This window comes from Haliaeetus albicilla, chromosome 21 (genome assembly GCF_947461875.1).
Source record: "Haliaeetus albicilla chromosome 21, bHalAlb1.1, whole genome shotgun sequence".
NCBI classification, from domain to species: Eukaryota; Metazoa; Chordata; class Aves; order Accipitriformes; family Accipitridae; genus Haliaeetus; species Haliaeetus albicilla.
The window spans coordinates 24,532,494-24,549,654 of record NC_091503.1 but is presented as its reverse complement, the minus strand read 5'-3'; the positions used below and the strand labels follow the sequence as shown (position 1 = coordinate 24,549,654).

At 43.9% G+C, this 17,161-nt stretch overlaps 1 protein-coding gene across 6 annotated transcripts in view; it reads right to left on the bottom strand.

Annotated features, from left to right (window-relative positions):
• NFATC1 (nuclear factor of activated T cells 1) overlaps positions 1 to 17,161 on the bottom strand; it is a 114,813-nt gene that overhangs the window by 42,027 nt on the left and 55,625 nt on the right. For 4 of the 6 annotated variants that reach the window (XM_069809228.1, XM_069809230.1, XM_069809231.1 and 1 more), the window contains exons 7-8: positions 6,224 to 6,279; positions 4,810 to 4,942 (exon numbers count right to left, since the gene is read on the bottom strand). In XM_069809228.1, coding sequence (XP_069665329.1) covers positions 4,810 to 4,942; positions 6,224 to 6,279 — 189 coding nt within the window. Of the gene's footprint in view, positions 1 to 612; positions 2,179 to 4,809; positions 4,943 to 6,223; positions 6,280 to 17,161 lie in introns of those variants that run through there. The other 2 variants (XM_069809232.1, XM_069809233.1) reach the window with 2 other exon arrangements.

Genomic DNA, 17,161 nt, shown 5'->3' with positions numbered 1-17,161 from the left:
CTTTCTGCTAAGGCGGCCGGTGTCGTCTTTTAACTTAGAAAGTGAGCTGTGGGCGGAGGAGCCGAGGTGAAACAGAGGCACGGCTGCTCAACGCAATCACTAGAAAACTGCTGATTGTACTCATCTGTAGGAGATAATTTTAGAGCAGAGGCAGGAAGTTAGGAGGATGCTGAAAGCGATGCGCAGTGGGCACCGCTCGCCCTTTTCAGCAGCACACCAAGAGCTTCACTTTCACGCTGCTGGGCTGAAAACAACAATACTGAGGCACGTCTAGTCACCGCAGGCACGCTCTCAGCACAGCTCCGTACCCGCAAATTCAAAGGGCCTCTGTCCCTGGCAAGTCACTTGCCTACGTGGCCAGTTTTTCAGAGGAGCTCGGCACCCCGGGGGCTTGTGCAGGTGCCTGCAGGGAGGCAAAGAGACTGCAGAAAAGCTGGCTCTGCGAGCGAAGGCTGTGCACTTGGAAATCCGGCCCTACGGGTGGTGAAACGCGTCTCAAAGGAAAAGTTGCCCGGCGTACCGACACCATTTTAATAAATACTAGAAGTAGTGAAATGATTTTTTAATAATGCTTTGACAATTAAGAAGCCTGACAGAAACAGAAACCGGAAATACTTCATCATCAACTCTTTGCAAAAGCGTATTTTTCATTCCAGTAAAAGAAACACATCAACTTTCCTTTTTCCATCTTATTAAATATTTCCTAGACAAACTAGCCTGCTTTTGCTTAGTCAAATATCACTACTTGTCTAAATAAAGTTCAAAGAAAAACTTTTCTATGTTCACCATTCTTGATATCAATATTCATTAGATAACAGAAATCATAGAGAGCATTCGCTCCTATCTGTGAAAAATAAGTTCTTGAACACGTTTCCTCTATTTTGATGTACCTACATAAAAGAAATCTGAATAAACAGAGATCTAACCCTTATCATTCAGTGAGTTGTTTAAAGTCTTCTGAGCTGGAGAACTCCTTCAGCTTTCTTAGCAGATGAAAGCACAGGATTTGGAACCACAGCATACATGTCTGGTTGCTTGTGTGCTTCTTCAGCCACTCCAGATTAGTTTACACCTCAAATGCTACCGCTTACACCTAGTGATTTCAGAAGACTATTCCTCCTGTTTGAAATGCATATTTGGGCCAATGGTATAATAAATTCATCGAAGCAAAATGATACACGGTCATAAACAGAAATGAAAACCAAGCGTTTTTCTAGAGGGTAGGGTTCACAAATGCGGGGTCCACCAATGTTTTCCGAAATGTTCTGCTGCACATAACGGAGCCGCAGAGCATGCCTGCACAGAGCTACGGCAGTGGAGGGACTTTAAAAGCTGAATATCCAAGCACCTGCTGACTGTGCTGTGCTCAGACTCCTGACCGCAGCGTCCGGTCCTGCGCCTTCCTCCTCACATTCTGATGGGATGGGGCAATGCAAAATGTATTAGTACTTACCATATGAGCTGCGGGAATTCACCTGTGCCAGAATGGTATGGAAACTACTTATATTTCTGCGCCAGGCATGTCTGGGGAGGAGTCTCAAGAGCCTACAGACTGCAGGCTCCGGGAAAAAACTGATATGCAATTGCTCAGCGATGCGTAATATTGAAGCAATACTAAAAAAAATGACATTACAGTCATTTCTGTACAATATAGGCTAATACAGGATTCGGGGATTGCTCAAATTCAGCAGAACAGTAAATCAAAATTTCAATTAAAAGTGGATTATGAGTACTTAGGTTTATGGTCTGTCCCAAGCCAAAGACTTAAGCAAGCCCATTTTCCAGACCTTGGCTCTCATTTGTGAAGCCTCTACTTTCTGTTTTGTTTTGTTATTTAAACTTTTCATTTACAGAGCAGTAAGATTTTAATTTTTACAGCATTTTTTTTTCTTTCTGAGGCAGGAACTCATCTTCACCAAGTAAGTCCCTGCTCTGCAAAACACTTGAGCTAACACAGAGGAAAAGTACAATCCTGCCATATCTCTGCAGCATGGGAGAAGCCTTACGGCGGCGAAACCGTAACACTCTGCTGGAGAGGGCAGCTTGTGCTGGCTGCATGTCACAGAGCTGTACTCCATGGAGACGCTATAGGACCATCCACAGGAGGTGGGATGAGTGAGGTCACGTGTCCCTGGATCCACTGGCTGTTTTCCCCTAGGGAATGAGGAGAAACAGGAGCTACAGGAAAAAAAACCCCTATTGCTCTGCAGTCGGGGTGGGAACCGCAGAGCAAGCCCATGGCTCTCCCACTGGTTGCACCGTCTGCACGTGCCCACACCCACCCCATGAGCATGGCCAGTGGGATCACACAATATTTAGGCTTTAATCCGTATATGGTATTTTGCTTTGGCACAGTCCAGTTGGGCTGTAAAATATATGTCCAATGTGCGTTATGCAGCTTTTAAAAGATCCCTCATGCAGAAATACCTGCAAAATTATGGTAGGCACTGAAATGTTAGCATTCTGACTAGTCCTAAAGCACAGCAGGAGAAGAAGCTTACAGGATACCATCTGATTTGTGTAAAACCACATCTTACACTCTGACATTTGCTTGTCAAAAACCTACACCTTCTATGTTCAGGAGATTTGTTTAAACAAGAGACAAAGTGCTACCTGGACCAAAATAGTGCTTATCTCCTTTACATTTTTTTACACTGATCACACAGTGCTTGTTGACTCAAATTTTTTTTTCTTCATAAGCTAAACTTTGGTTTTCTGCCATGTCTTGAAACATTAAAAGAATGTTGTGACTGAAATCAAATAAAGTAGAACATCCTAAAATGACTCCTAGAAATATAGCAGCATAAACGACTGATTCAGTCTTTGTGGACGGTTTCTGAATACGTAGTCAAGGTGATCGTATATCTTTGAAAGGCACGATGGAAACAGCCACCAGCAATGTAAGGGCAAAACCTTACAGTTAAAACACAGGCATAATAAAAACATACTATCCTATTAATTCTGATGATTGCAGAAGCACATTCACTCTTACCACTGTTATGAGAGTTTGCAAAGAACGTAAGATGTTTTTCAATTACCTATATGCACATACACATACATATATTAAGAGAATGTGAGTGGAGAACCAAACAGGAATGGGGGGAAGGCATATTTACTATGAATACCTGCTTCCCTTTACCCTACTCTGGTATTACATTTTTTCTTTCAGGTTTCCCTACATTGAAACGAAAAGATTTCACATGAATTTAAATCAGTACAGCAGACTAAACAAGATTCCCAATGTTTTCAACAATTACCATAATTAAAGATGTCTTTGCAGAATAAAGCCTAGGCTGGTTCTCTGTTGCCTGTCACTAGGTAAATATTCCCATCTCTTCACATCAAATGAAACATCAAATGTTTCAACCTCAGAACGGTGGTAGCATAAACCAACTTTGCAGCAGTGAATACTATTCCCATGGTTTAGAATAAAATGGTAAAAGATGGCCTATGTAAAGGCTGGAGAGAAAAGATGCTGCTTAATAAACAGCAGTTAACAACAGGCATGTAATTTGAAATACTTATGAGGGTAACTTGGGTGGCAAGGCAATACCTGTTGGCCTCTACAACAGAGTTTTGTTGCTGAAAAGTGTTGTGCAAGACAATAACAACTCTTTTTCTTTCCAATTAAAGAGATGAACAGTCTTTAAATATACACAGACATACCCACTACGGATGAAGTTTGCATAAGTAGGCTGATTCAGTGAAGCATAGCTACACAGCACATACGCAATAAGCCGTCAGTTGCCCATGTCAGGTTTCCTGTACTTTTACTTTAAATTAAAGTCCTGATAGAAGTCTGGAGTGCATGCAAGCTAACTGGGTGAAATTCCAAATGTGTATTTTATGGGATTTCACCTGCAAAAAGTTGGCAGGTCTCTTCAAGTCATGTGACATGACTCAAGTATTGCTTTGTGGGAATTTCCCTCAGAAGGACTATATTCACTTGGAAAGTCTATGAAAAAGCATTAACCCCATCATTTTTCTAATTCCTCTTCCTTCCAAAACAACAACAAGAAAACAACCACCCTTTTTTCCTACTTTCCCCAAAAAAGTGTTCTCCGAAAAAGAGCCATCTCAAATAATAATAATAAAAAAATATCTAAATTTACCTGCTATTAAAATCTTCAAACAAGCCTGCTTGGAATTCATCTAGCATGAGTGACTTTATTGTCACTTCACAGCCACCAATATAAGCTTCCAAAAAAGCTGGAACACGTGTTTGTGAACATTTCCTATACATGAAGCATTTTTTATGGAGCACTCTGATCTCCGTCCACATTGTGCTTTTCATCGCTACCCAAGAGCAGCATCAGCCTGGAGCGCTATTTTCACCCCGTGCGAGACGGCGAGGTGCAGGATGACTGGAAGGAGAATCCCCACACCACCTCCAGCTCAGAGCCCAGCACGCTTGCAATGCTGTGGTGTGAATTCGGAAGTATTATTCAAATGCAATGTACCCTCTGGGGCCGCAAAATCAGACCGAGGGTTGACAGCAACTTAGCAGAGAGCTCAGAGCGTTCACAATTTGTGGCTACACATGAGTTTGTGCTCCCAAAGGCAGAAAAAAATCCTTGTTCCAACAAGTCTCTGCCACCAGTATAAAAGAAAATAACCTGCAGAGAAAATCTCTTGTGTGGGCAGCAGAAAGGCAGCTCTTATGGTTTGATTCTCACTCTCATTTTATAGCGCCAGGTATACCTCGAAATTAGTCAGGTTACTAAAGAATTATCAGAGCCATGTATCTTTCTAAGTAATCATCATTATCTCTCATTTTTACTAGCAGAGATAAGGAATATATTTTGTTACCATTAGCAGGAAGATAGGTGAAAAGCTGGTACTGGCTTCTCTTTCTCTTTCCGTTGCAGACATAGAAGTTGACCTGAACAGGGCTGGTAATTCTCTGATTGCGGAAAGGTGGTATCTCAACCACCAACGAATTCTGCAAAAGCAACAAATCAGAAAGTCAAGGCATGACAAAGGCAGTCGAGCTGTACAATGGCATTCACATGTTAACCCCGAGGAGGAGGCACTTGGGCTCGCAAGGAGGAACATGTTCTCTGCAGGGGAACTGGTGGGCTTTGTGGGCAGGGATGGCCTGTGGCCACCCCCAGTGTCCATGCCAAGGACTCCAGAAGTAGGGAAATAAGATTTTAGCACGGCTCAGGTCTTTACACAATCGCTAGCCTTCACCTCTTCCCTTTGGACAGCAAATACGATACCACAAGGCTCTATCCCTCCTGCCTCTGACAAGAATCTTGGGACCACAATCAAATCGTAGTCTCTAACTCAGCAGGAGAAAGCACAACCGCTTGGCTGGCAGGTCATCCCCAGTATATCTCACCCTAACACAACTTCCTTTGAAAGGAGAATTAGGACAGGCATATGATTATTCAAATACTTCAGTTTTCCAGAGTCAAATGTTTTTCACTCAGGAGGGTTTAAGCATGCTAATTTCTGTGGATGGGAGATGCTGCAAGAACATCTAGTGCTACAGGAAGAAGGGCCGGAGAGCATGTAGATGATCTTCCACTGTCAGAAACCAAATGCTCCAGCACGGGGCTAAGGAACGACTTAGCTGCTAGGGCATCAGCTTACACAAACGCACAGTGAAATCTGCTATGACCATCAAAACCTCCCTCGGCACTTTTTGAAAGAATAAAAGGGAATGCTCGTCTTAGCATTTGGCCTGCTTTCAGCTGAGGTCTTTAAATTGTTTGCCTGCATGTCTCCAGCAGGTTTGCAGCTAACAAACTGTTGCATATTCCTGCAGAGGTGGAATAGTGGCCATATTTGCCGCTTATAGTCATGGCTGAGGGAGCCACGCTTCTCCGACCCTGGGGCTGATCTCCTGTGAGGGGACTCACATTTCTTCTGCTGAAGGTAGACGAAAGCCAAGGAAAATGATCAGAAATTGCTTTGGGAGCAGAGGGAAGAACTGACCCGGCAAGACAGAAGATGAGCAGACGGGGCTGGCCTGTCCTGGACAATGAAAAAATATTTTCCAAATGGCCTCTCCTACTTTCGGGATAGCTTCCAACAAAGGCTTTTTACCCCATGCTCCCATTAAAGGAAGATTTCCAGGAGGGGAGGCCTAAGTACTTGTTCTGTTGCAGTGGGGAGACACGGTGCCAAAGTCTTGGAAATCCCTCTTTAGTAACAGTGCTGGAGAAGGCAATATATATTTTTCATCTTGATGTTAAAATATTTAAGGCAGACTTACTGGCTTGCACATTTCTTTGTCGGTTTTGGCTTCCATTTCCCACACATGGTGACCATCTAAAAGACAAAAGAAAAAGACATCTAGTTCCGTCCTTTTTTCCTCTCCCAAGCCTACAAAAGAATGACTTTTGCAAAAAAATCTCTTTGAAGGGGCACTGCATATATGAAAACCAGCTCTCAAAACGCATTGCCCAAGCGTTGCCCAACCAGGAGGCCACGCGGGTAACCCATGGCAGGGGTCCACTTAGCTTTTTTGAAGGGGAACCACAATCCAGAGCGCATGATACTGCGATGGGGGAAAGCCACCGGGAGTTTATTCCGCCACTAGCTTGGACAAAATATGCAACTGTTCTACACCTTAGCTTACCAAACTTTCAGACAGAAATACTGCTACCTGTGAGGCCTTTTGATCACTACGTATGCAGTAAGTCATATTCAACATTAATATTAAATAAAACAAACCAAGCAGTATTAAGGAAGCTCCTCAGCCATGTAGTATTTCATTTTAGTATTCTCCTAGTCTGGCTTGTCATAATTCTGCTGCTTGGATCAAAAGGCAAGGCCATAGGCTGGGAAACACAGCTTTTGACTCCATTTTAAAGTTGGTTTAGCTCAGCTACAGTGGTCCTACCTACAGTTTTCTGGAGCTGCTTCTAGTGGTGTGTTGGGTCCTCCTAATTTACTGTATTTCTGTTTTCAAGCAAACACAGATTTAAGCCACTGCTATCACTTTTTCTGGGGACCTGTCTTTTGGAAGAAATTGGTTTTGTCAGGTCATTTTTCCTGCGCCTCACTGATACAGAAGTCACTGGTCAATAACAGGGTTTTTTTTTTCTTCCTTGTGGCTTCAAAACTCAACAGCAAAGATATTAGAAAAATAATACAAAACGTAAGGTTTCCATTCTGCAGGCCTAGAAAAACACAAATGTGTACGGAAGGCCACAAGCAGACTGCCGTCTAAGTTGGGCAGCGGGGACACATGCAGCTTCATGAGTCCCACCATTGTCAGATGTCACTGGAAGGAAAGGGAAAATGAGACTTTATGTCATCTCTTTTGTATATTTATTGCAGCATCGGGACATGCAAATGCAAATATTAGTTATTTTGAACTTCATCACATAGACGTGGGCCTGCCTTAGAAAAACAGCTCTCGGCAAGGTAAAAGAGTGAATGCACTTTTTCTTCTCTCTTCGCTTTCATGGCCAGGATGGAGGTGACGCATTTAGAACGGCCTGATTTATTACAAATGTCTGTAAATAATATTTTTGTGTACAGCTGTCCTACTGTGAAAGGAATGCTGCTGAGGGACTAGCCCCGGCGATTGTTTTAACGTCCAAAACCCCTTTCTTTTTAACGTATGGGAAGAAGTGCAACGTGAAAGCTGCAGCATAAATAGCAGAGTGGATTTGGCAGGTCTTTCTGTAGGAAACAATTAGCAGATCTACCCTTAGTTTCTTCCTACATTTTAAATTGTGATGCTGGAAAAGGAATCCCTTTAATTGGTACTGCCACGTTTGGCTGGGGGGAGAGAAGGAGCAGCCAGACCGTGCTCGAGTCTCCTTAACGATGCCTTTTGAGAGCGCCAGAATTGAAGCAGACTTCTCGGGAGGACTGGCGATCACTTCACAATTTATCCAACAGATGCTTCCCCCGAGCTGTCAGTAGAAAAAACCTGACCAAATTCAGCAAGCCAGGACACATCCCTCATCTGGGAGCAGCCTCCTTTATCTCCCACCCCCTCCCCATAGAGCCCCCGCAGCCTTTCGTGTCCCCCCCAATTAACTCAATCAGTTGTTAAAGTAACACAACACTGACACTATCACACGTTTTGCAAAGTCTAGGAACTTCTGCTTTGTAAGGGGTTTGTTGGCATTTTGTTGGGTTTTTTTTTAAATCTACAGACATCCAGACTAGTAGTTAACATGTGTTCAATTTGCCTTTGTAAATGGATTACCAGAAGTTCAGGTTTTTTGCTATGTTTAATTTCTGCTTTGCAAGACGAATTATCTGATTCAGGTTTCTGTTTTTTATTTCCTGCCGATACTTCAGTAAAATTCAAAACGACTTCATCTCTAGCTAATCTTTCAATTACTTCATGCGGCACTGCCTTTATGCGCTTTTGAAATTTTTATGATGACAAAGAGAGTTTGTTCAGAAATATTTTAAATGCTGTAATCTAAACTATTAGGAAAATAAAAATCCAGAGCCGTGGCTCGTCTTTGGAAGCTAATAAGAACAATACGGGTTTCGCTCCAAGAAATTCCCTTGAGACTGTCCAGACCATTGCTGCTCAGCGACTGAGGGGAAAGGGAAGAGAGGGAAAAAGTAGGGAATAGACAACTCATTAACAGCTAGTGACATTTCGTTTAACAAAAACACAGGGAGGAAAAGTTGTTATGAAGCAAGAGACTGAAAAAAAAAAAAAAAAAAAAAAGACAATTCCTCATATTACGTCTGGTGAACCAAGAGGGAAATCTCAACGCCCACGGACTGGGACCAGCTCCAGGAGGGAAACCTTAGACCACTACGTCAACCTCTTACAGTAAACATGTTTTGCAGGTTTATACAGTTCAGCTGAAATTAGAAAAAAGAGAGAGAGAGAGAGAGAGAAAGGAATAATGTCTGCAGAACAGTTTGTGGGAGCCCGAAGCATCAAGACAATCTGCCTACGCCGGAGAAAACGGTTTTGCCGCCAGTGCCCGTACGCCGGGGACCTTGGCGAGCAGGCGGGATGCCGCCTCCCGTCAGCGTGTGCTGGAGGAGCGAGGGCTGCTCGACCACAAAAGTTTCCATTGTACGCCTGCCACATCTGCAGCAGCCCGCCTGGTTCGGGGCCCGAGGCAACTCCCTCCTGGCCGCCGGCCAACCAAAGTACACCAGAGCAATTTATACCTTTCCAAAATGCAAATAATTCAAATTACAGACATAACACAAAGCTGAAGCAGACACATTTCAGGCATTCCCGTTAAAGTTTACTCTCTGGAATTACTGTACCCAAATGGGCAGTTGTTATACGGGGACGGGGGGAGACGGAGGCAGCAGAGGAAGGAGAGGAGGAGGCAGGGAGGAAAAGGGAGAAAAAGGCTTTTCCAAAGGTCTTATTTCATTCCCTTTCATTTCGCTATTTACTTTTACCAAGTAATAAGAAGTGTCTTCTCCGAACCAAATGCCTGGCTTTGTTTTGGCGTTTTTAAGATTTATAGCGCAATATTTCGAACAGAAAGACATCTCTTTATATAGCTAAAAAGTTGTGTCAAGGTATTATATTGGGTTTGTTTTATTTTGCGTTTGGTTGTTTTTTTTTTTTAACAAAAGGGAAATAAAAACAAAACATCCGCGCACGGAACCGCAGGCAAAAGCCCTGCGGAGTCCCTGGCGGAGCGCCCTGTTCCCCTGGTGCCAGCAGCAGCAGTTGACCCGTCAAAGCCAAGGCTTCACCTGGGGACCCGTGCCAAGGGCTGGAAGAAGGACCCTCGAATCCCTCCTCCTCCTCCTCCTCCGAAGAGGCAACGCCGGAGCCCGGCAGTGCCGGGGGAGCGAGAAACCCCCCGTTTGGCACAGGCTCCCCGGGCTCGGCGCTTGCACTGACAGGTGGCCATCAGCGCCGTCGCCAGCTGAAGACACCGGGTTTTGTCAGGAAGCCTGACATTTACAGACCGGTCGCTGTTATTTATAACCAACCCTGCTTCGGGTGGACTTCGCCACCAGCCACTTCAGCCTTTTTTTTTTTTGTTTGTTTGTTTTTTGTTTTTTTTTTTAGTTTCGGCGCTGTGACACTCGGAGCACCTGGGATTGCTAATGATGAAAATACTGCGAACCTACCAGGGTGATGCGGGGTGGATTTTCAGCTTTGCAAAGCATAAACACCCCGTTTTAACAGGCGGCGGCTGAAGGGTGAATGGGCCTTTGTAGTCTGCTCTTATCAGCCGCTCGCTGCAGCGTTAAAGGAAACTGCGCACAAGTCCAGAAGTAAAAATACTCTAATTCATCAGGGAATTCCCTGCAGTATGAGTCACTGAACGGCTTCCCCACCACACCCAGCTACAAGATTTCCACATAAAAAGGCACTGTAGAGGCCTGTTTTAACACAGAAGCAGCGCTAAAAAGTAGCTGTGTAAATCTAGCAGCATTACTTATTCACACATAAAGCCGAGCAGACCACGACATATGGATTTTCTTCGTGGAAGAGTAACACAAAGAGCTGTGAAGACTTTCCAAAGAAATTTTTCTACCGTCTTCCCCACCTTGCTGCCCGTCAGGACAGATCCCCCAGGGTTTCCAGGGCTGGGTTTACCTTCGTACCCCAGGGAACTGTGAGTGTAGTGCCAGGGGTCTGCAAGCTCACAACAGTCAAACCACCAGCGCAACCTTCATTACAGACCGATGGATGGCAGAAAGGGGAAAGAATATACAGTACCAAAAAAACCCCAAGCCTGGAAACTCAGGAGGGTATAACATCTGGCAACCACTTAAACCTTGCCTCTATGAAACGGGCATAATGGGAGCGTTCAGATATATTTAAGTGATTTCACTTTACTACAGGAGGTTAAAACAGTCTATATTCTTTAGTAGTCCTGGGTTCACTTGAGATACGAGAAGAATAGATGTTATCTAGGATTTCACTGCCTGTACACGGTGTACATTTTACACTCTTCCAGCCTGCGGCTCAACAGAGTTTGACTGCACTGGCTGGGCTGTAAATCTCTATTTACATTCATATATTGCGAGTAAGATGGTGAGACTAGCTCTACCCTCTCAAAGGAATCCACTACTTGATTAATGTATTGTGGGATTACCCTAAACAATAATGCCTATATTACATCCCAGATTACTTTAACATGTCGACAACAGGCAGTGCGCAGATGCAATGCAGAATGATTATACAGCGTAATTTTGAAGTGCTCTGCAAAGGTTGTCTACCTTCCTATTCGGCCCTGTTTATGCATATTCAAATCCCTTAGGAGTGAAGGATTTGCAAGTTTTCAATTTGCACCCCAACCCCTTTTCCTTGGGAAGTACACTCACGGTGCTGAGAAGACTGATCTGTGAACACGTCAGGAACGAAAGGATGGGTTTCCAGCCAGAGAAGAGGATGAAGACTGAGGCAAAGTCTTGTCATTCAAAGAGTCACCCAGTTTTGTGCAGAGATGCTATCAGCTTCCAGGCAAAGGGCAGGTTGGGCCACATCGGTGCCTGGGCTGGCAACGAGGCGGCTCTGTGGCTTGGAGAACACTCACCACGCCAGTCCTGGGCACGACCCACTGGCACTGTCTCACCTGCCGCTGGATGTGCATTGGCATGGGTGTACCAGTGCCAGATTTTGCTCCAGAGGCAGCAGCCTTGCGGATCTGGGGATGCCACAAGGAGCCGGGGCACTTTTCTAGGCTGGTCTTGCAGGTGTCTTGCTGTGAACAGCATTTCCCCAGCTGGACACCAGCGAGCTCAGTAACCTGTGGGTGGGTGGGGGTCTATCCTTGTGTTTGCACACCGGTGTACGTTTTAAAGACATTTACAAGAGACAGGCTCTAAGGATGAACCAACACCAGCCAAGCAGGCTGCCATGGGATGGAGGAGGAAGATGGGGCAGGAGGACAGCAAGAAAACATTCAGAAATGCAGAGGGAGCAGAGAATAACTATCCACAACATAAGTGGCCAGGACCTTTCTTTCGACCGCCCCATCTGCCTCTCCAGTCACCTTGATATCCCCTTTGTTCTTCCACTACTTTTGCTATGAGACCACATGGCTGGTCTGATTTTCACCTACTTCATTTCCCTCTTCCTTGCCAGGAAGACCCCCAGCTGTTCTTCTGCCCCCCTCACAGCCTACCGTCCTGCTACAGAGACTTCCCCCATAGCTTTGTTCCCCGTCCCTGGCATGTCTTCTGGCACGCATCAGTCCATGCGCAGCAGGGTTCACGCATAACTGACCTACTTGTATTTCCACATCAAAGCTGCTATATTTGTTTGTGTGTCCTCATAAGCATTTTTGCAGCATAGGGATTTTGTCCATTCCTTCAGCTATACATTTTTGCAGTATTGAGCTGAATATTACGTAGACTTAGGTGTGTCTGTCATGCATACGATGCTCTCAAGTTACTTTTGCCCTCTTTTTTACCTTAAATTAACAATAAAAAAGCCAGGCAGCCACCAGGTGATAAAATCCAGTACAAACTGTATCTTACAGTACTTTGGCATCTGTGCCAGACATGCGCTTCCTCTCTGGTTGCTCAGCTGGGCAAGCCAAAAGCTGAGGGACTCACTTTGCGTAAACGGTGAGCCGTTTTAGCTGCTTTTACCACAGTATGTCTAACAGACTTAATTATTCTGAGTTCAAGTGTTTGCAAATGAACTGTAATTTTAGTCCAGGTAATTAAAAGGAGGCACTGTGCTGACAACTGACTGATCAGGGTTCATTTTGAGCCAAAACCATTGGAATGACCTGCTAGATCCTATTTTCGGCAGAATGGAAGCTGGTTACGCAATTTGTGCTCTCTGGCACCTCCCCCTATGCAAATTATTGTTGGTCTGAGGGTTTTATTTAATAACTCAATAATTCTAGGTGTAAGACACTCAACTTCCAAGTAAAGCTGGAGCTTGACATCCCTGCAAAATCTCTCTAGAGCAGGCGGGTCGAACCAAGCACACCCAGCACAGCCACCCACCAGCAGTCACGACAATACTTCACTCTGTCTTTGGTTACATTCGTGTCATCTCCTTGTCTTCACAATTTTACTCTCCTCTGGGAAACTCTAGTAGGCTAAACCTGTGACTTCGCAGCTGAAACTGAGTAAAATATTCCTGGTCCATCTTCTTCAGTCTAATCTGTCTCATATTTTCTCAGACTATTGGAGTAACAAACCTCACAGTCAGTTTAAACCAAGTTCCAAATTTTCCTTCCATGAACAATTCTTTTCCTCTACTTCTGTGCTTGATGCCAACACCACCACCTGCTTCTTTCTCATCTTAAGATGTAAGTTTGATTCAAATGCTTTCAATTCTTCCTTCTTGATTAGTTTTTTAGACACAAACTTTTCATTCTATCTATATGGCCACCACTTCTCATCTTCCAGAGACATCCCATTATGGTAACTCCTCATGACTTTTTAGCAGAGTATAAACAGTAAGCTTTTGAATGGCATTTTTATTTTTTCCATCTCCTTGTCCCTCGCCATGTCCCTTTTCTTGTTTCTCTTGTCCAAGAAGGTTGGGCTCAATCTTAGAGGTCCGTCCTCTTCACCTCTGATTATCTGCCTTGACATCAGCTTCCCTGCAACAAGGTACTCCTTGAAAATGTCTTCTCTCTCTGTTCCTCTCAAATGTCATTGTACTCTCTTCCACATTGCTCTTGAAGGTGTAATCTTACTCCCTCAACAGACCTGAAAGGAACATGCTCCTCTTCCCTCAGGTCTCCCCACTTTTCCTGTGATGCCCACCTGAGACATGAACCAACTCTTCATGATGTCAGGGAAGCAACAGATGATGATGAGTTGTGCTTTTGCAAAAGATGTAGGCGATCCCTCCAAAACCCAAGTACGTTGGAGGTATCCCCTTGTATTGGTTTATGTGGCAAGGTTTTAGTAGTGATGGGGCAGTTGTGGACTGACCGCAGCCCCCATTCCCCATCCCCCTGCGCCACTCAGGGGGAGGAGGTACAAGTCAGGAATGAAGGACTGAAGTTGAGCTTGGGAAGGGATGAGGGGGTAAAGGTGGTTTTTAGTTTTGCCTTTGTTTCTCACTACCCTACTCTATTTTTAACTGGCAATAAATTATTTTGCCCAAGCGGAATCTGTTTTGCCTCTGATGGTAACTGGTAAGCAGTCTCCCTGTCTTTATCTTGACCCATGAGCTTTTTCTTCTTATTTTCTCCTCGCTGTCCTGTCGAGGAGGGGGAGTGAGAGAGCGGCTTGGTGGGTACCTGGCAGCCAGCCCAGGTCAGCCCACCACACTTCTTCCCTCTACTGTCTTTAGGCACTGATTGCTTCAATAGACTCTCAGCTTTCTGGTAAGGGCTGTGAATTTCTGTGTGTTTGGACAGAGGGTCCTACTGGAACAGCAACAGTAAAAACTATCTGAAATCTTGTGCTAGTTACAAAAGTTTAGAGACAAAGCCTTGATTGCACAGATACAGCTGCTTGAAGCCACTTAGTCTGGCAAAGACATGAAAGAATAAGCTTCAAGCATGCAGTCACAGTTTCTATAATTAAAAATTTACAGGATTACTCAGACAAGTGACTTTTAACTAGACACCATATGGTTATTCCTTATTTCTCTGTTGTCCACAGTAAGTATCTGTGATTGATTGAACTCGTTCTTCACTGTGAGAGCAACACCCTGGATGAGGCTTCTTGCTGCTGACACCATCTCATGTGTATGGCTGCTGTCCCGCTCCGTCTTTGCCATTCCCTAGACTAAACAGCCAGGAAAAACTGAAACGTGCTGACATTTCCTACAAGCTACATCACTGCTCCTGCGTGCATGTGAAAGGGTTCCACCATCAAATGACTCCACCATTTGATGACACTATTTGCCCAAGGATATTTATTTCTGGGCAGCGGCCAGAAACCCCTTCAGCTATCAATACATCTCTAGGAAATAGGTTCAAGTGACCTTCACATGAACTCTGTGCTCCCAACTTGTATGCCTTTGAAGTTTCCAGTTTATCTAGTTTCCAGAATTTTTAACCTCACTGCGCATGAGTCAGCGTGCAACCACTCACTGCCAATTGGAACGTGTGTCCTGAACTTGGATAAACAGACAGATAAAGACAAAATTATGTAGTATCTGTCCGTCTGACTAGAGGGGGAAAGGGAGTTTTGTCACTTGCTTATTTATTATGTGAGCTACAGTATGATTACCGGTGTGAAACTTGACCCCTTTTTGGCTAGTTGCCCCCCAAACTGTGACTGCTACTGGCAATGGAAAGAGCAATGGAAAGATCTCTGAGAATGTAAGATCTCTTACCAAATGGAGCTCTGCCAAGACTCAGGTCACCCGTCTCCCCATCACATCATATCACATCATCACATCACGTCAAAACAGACTCCAAACCCTGAGCTCCAAAGTGTAGCTGAGTCAAATCAAAAAGCCCACGTGCTTCCCCAACGCATCCGTTCCATCCACATGCCACTCAAATGTTTCCCCAACATATCATCTTCCAGAACTTTTAGTAAGTCCTCCTGAAGCTAAAATACTGCACTTGACTTACCTGCCATACAACAAGGTAACTTTTGCTTACACAACATACGGGAAACAGAACTGAATTTCTTAGACTGACATACCTTAAAGCAGCAACTGATTTGATTCTAATCTTGGCCAGAGATAGTGAAATTTGAGAGGAAAAAAAAACTGTGAAATGCTTGAGTGGACACTTAAATTCATCCAGCTTCTTTCTTTTCCATATTGCATTTACTTTGTGCAAACACTCGGCTGACCAAGCCTGACCACATGTCTAACAGGAGGCAAACTGTAAGTTTTCCCATCTTACAGAAATACTTACAGTAAAGCGTGATTTCCTTTGGCATATACACCAAACATAAATTTGGTGATTTCACCCAGCTATCTTTCATCTGCTCTAGTACAACTATTACCATGCCACGTCAGCACCTTCATGTTCTAAGGGCAAAACCTGTTCCAGCAGGGAAGAGGAAGAGTTTTGACAGAAAAATCCATTTCATAAAATAAAAACAACAGCAGAATGAACAGTTTGAAGCAGTAACTATATCTGAAATTGTTTGAAAATATTCAAAAAGAGAAAAATCCCTGCAGGAAATGTTGCTTAGGTGCTGTTTATTTCTCTGTCTTTCAGGAACTTGAGTTTCAAAGGCTTTGGGTACAATAGCTGAGGATATTATGCAATTAGGTTACAGAGTGTGTAGGTGCTAGGATCACTGTTGATGCAAAGGCTGAGTAATTAACAACATGTTCAAAACCATTGAAGTCAGTAAGCCTGGAGTTACTCAGAGATACAGCATTACAAATTGTGAACTCTATTAACATCCATCAAAGAGAGTGATGCATCTTCAGGGAGGGGCATTTGCCACCAGGAAGCTCAAACACGGGCATTTGACCAGGACAAAATGGCCCTCAACATTAACAGCCCAGAATCAGAATTTCAAAGTCAGTGTTATTTGAGAAACTAATCCTGTAGTGAAGTTGGGTGTTACATTTCTGCCTTTTCACTCTTTAAAACTCTTGCCTTGAGCTCTGGTCACTAAGCACAAAACCAAAGAAATGGGTTTGGAGCTCTAACTTAACTAGTGGAAACTCAACTGAATGATAATTAATAATAATACACCAAATATGCATTTCTTCCCATAGATCACAACTTGCTAATAATGAAGATTTCAGTCAGTTTAACCTGATCTCTTAGGTATGTCTAGACTTGGCCAAATCCATGAAGTCCAGAAATAGTTGAGCTAGTTCCAGTGCCAAAACCATTCTATCTACAGGAGCAAGGAGCAACTTTTGAGCAAGGAGTGATTTTTGGGGTAGATTAACTCTTTCAGATCTCAGTGCAAGACTCCTTCTAAATCCTGAAATATCCTGGGCAACTCTACAACGTCCTAAAGCGTACCAGGAAGACGTACCCACAACTCTCCTGTGCTTTGGTGCCTGGGATATCAGCTTTGTGTCTCATCTGTGAGCTTTCACTCATCAGTTACAGGAAACATTTTGTGAGCTGAGTGAAGAGAAACTTGGATTTTTCCACTGCACTCAGTTTTATAGATCACTAATCATAATCTGATATACTAGGAGCCAGTAGTCTGGTCATTTCTGTCAGGCTTTTGTGCTGCTTTGTGTTCAGTAACTCACGTTACCTTCAAAAAACTAGCTTTCAAAACAAATACACAGTGTTTGCAGAAGCCGTTAGCAAAAAAAGCTGGCTGACAGATATATAGTCCTCAAAACATACTCTCCAAACACATCTGCATTTTCTGA